The sequence below is a fragment of the Egretta garzetta genome, unplaced genomic scaffold (assembly GCF_000687185.1).
Source record: "Egretta garzetta isolate BGI_Z169 unplaced genomic scaffold, ASM68718v1 scaffold401, whole genome shotgun sequence".
Lineage (NCBI taxonomy): Eukaryota > Metazoa > Chordata > Aves > Pelecaniformes > Ardeidae > Egretta > Egretta garzetta.
The window spans coordinates 178,855-181,039 of NW_009258651.1; the positions used below are offsets into that span (position 1 = coordinate 178,855).

At 54.5% G+C, this 2,185-nt stretch overlaps 1 protein-coding gene across 1 annotated transcript; it reads left to right on the plus strand.

Annotated features, from left to right (window-relative positions):
* Nucleotides 1-121: 121 nt before the first annotated feature.
* CUNH11orf87 (chromosome unknown C11orf87 homolog) lies at nucleotides 122-598 on the plus strand. Its single transcript, XM_009648302.2, has one exon. The coding sequence runs from the start codon at nucleotides 122-124 to the stop codon at nucleotides 596-598; it is 477 nt and encodes a 158-aa protein (XP_009646597.1).
* Nucleotides 599-2,185: the final 1,587 nt, after the last annotated feature.

Here is a 2,185-nt window from a genome sequence, read left to right on the forward strand (position 1 = left end):
GAGGCTGAGCCGGCAGCAGCCCGGGCATTTCCAGCGAGCGCCTGCCAGCAGCCCGGCACTGATTGAAATTTAGGCGTCTTCAGAGAGGGGAGGAAGATCCTCATCTTCCGAAGCCTCCTCAATGAGTGCCAAGCTCTCCAAGGAGTTGAGGCTGTCCCTGCCACCTTGTCTTCTGAACAGGACATCTGCCACCTTAAACACCAGCAGCACCTGCATCACGCAAGTGGGTCAACTCTTCCAGTCCTTCTCATCCACCCTGGTTTTAATTGTCCTGGTCACCCTCATCTTCTGCCTGATCCTCCTCTCCCTCACCACCTTCCACATCCACAAGAGGAAGATGAAGAAGCGGAAAATGCAAAAGGCTCAGGAGGAGTATGAACGGGACCACTGCACCCGCAGCAGCAATAGCAGCAGCCGGCACCCTGGGACGGGGGTGCAGGGAGAGGCACCCCAAGGAAGAGACAGCCGGCTGGGAAGACCCCCCCAGGACTCGGAGATCCAGCGCCCCTCTCCCTCAGCAGCCCCGAGCTCTCAGCAAGCACGGGCTTGTTTGGACACAGCTGGTGCGGGGCTCTTGCAGACGGTGATTTTGTCATGATGTTTTGGGGGAGACCTCGCCAAGGCGCTGGTTGGTGTTTGTAAATACCTGAGTGATTGTTCTAGTCCCCGAAGAAGAAGAAAACATTGCTAATTCAAATGAACGAACAAGCCCACGATCCAAGCGCATGACAGATCACATTGCATTTCTCATTGACTGTGCGAGGAAAGGATGCGTCTTTTTACTGGAGAAGGAGCTGCACACAGCTACCAAATATCAATTCGTCCACCTGGAGGAGAGTGTTGGGGTGGGGGGATCCCTTCTCTCTGGACATCATTGCCCCGAGGATGGGGACGATCCCACTCTCTTGGGATTCCCGCTGCGCCCTGTGTCACCATTGCATGGCGTGGGTTGGGGTGTGGGTGAGTGGCGTGGGGGGAGAGGCAGGTCTGGCGGGTGCCTTGGGAGCCCCTGTCCCCCCCAAAATGGGGTGACAGCCCACCCTCGTTTCTCCTTTTGTGCTAGGACCTATGCCCCTGTCCCACCCCTCTCGCTCCTTTCCAGGACTGGCTGTTGTTTTGTGCAGAAATGGCCACCCCTAGTCAGGCTTAACTGCAAGCACCCTCCAGCCTCACAGCCCCGTGCCCCCCAGCTGCAGCGCTGAGCATCCCACCGTCCGGGGGGATGAAGCGAGCTGTCTGCACAGAGCGATGCCCGAGCTTTGCTCTCCCCTCAGCTCCCCTCATCTTCCGATGCCCCCCTCCATCCCCATCCCCATGCCACAAACCCTGAAACCCATACCCAGTACCGTTTGATGTGGCAGGGGGGGGGGGTGTGCAGTAACTTGCCCACCCTCTCCCAGGGGAAGGTGTCCTTGTACCTCCTGTTGGTCCTGAAACAAATCCAGTTCTGCACCAGGCAGCCCGCACGGAACGCCTGCGTTTACAGCTTCGCCTCCCAGCAAGGAATCCTGCAGCAGTACAGAGCTGGCTTCTACTTTTTTAGGCTGATACATATTTTTAACCCTCCTAATCTAGTAGACAGTTAGGGACAGACAACACTTAATTTTTCCCCCCTTTCCCCTTTTGGGGAACAAACCACACAGTTGTGCAAAACGTCCGCTCCTAAACCCTGGCAAATATTTGTGTCAGAAGTGGCTGGTGTGGTTTCTCCCTAGCAAGCACCAGGAGTTTTTTTTGTCTGTGGATGGCAGGTGTGCGTGGCTGCTAGCGCTGCGTGTGTTGGAGGAAGCAGCAGCGGGTACAGAAAATGCGGCTTTGCTTAGCGATTAAACCAGTGACCATTACTTGAAGGTGCCTTAACAGAGTGCCATATCCAAACTTTTGAAACATTGTATGTGGTATCATAGCAGAAGCAGCCCTCTCCCATGCATATTAACATCTAAAAAATACAGCAAAGAAAAAGTGATCCCGAGGGATTTCTTAATTTTTTTTTCTTTCTGTCCCAGCATTGAAAGTGATCTGAGGAGATAGTAATAGTCCACAGTTTTTAATATTTTGTATCCACTTATTCCCTCTCCGCTGTACTCTGCCTCCCAGGGTGGCTGTTAGGCTGGAAAAATCCCAGGCGCACGCAGTGGGAGGTCTGGGGCCCTGAGCCGGGAGTGCATGCTGTTAAGCAGTTGAA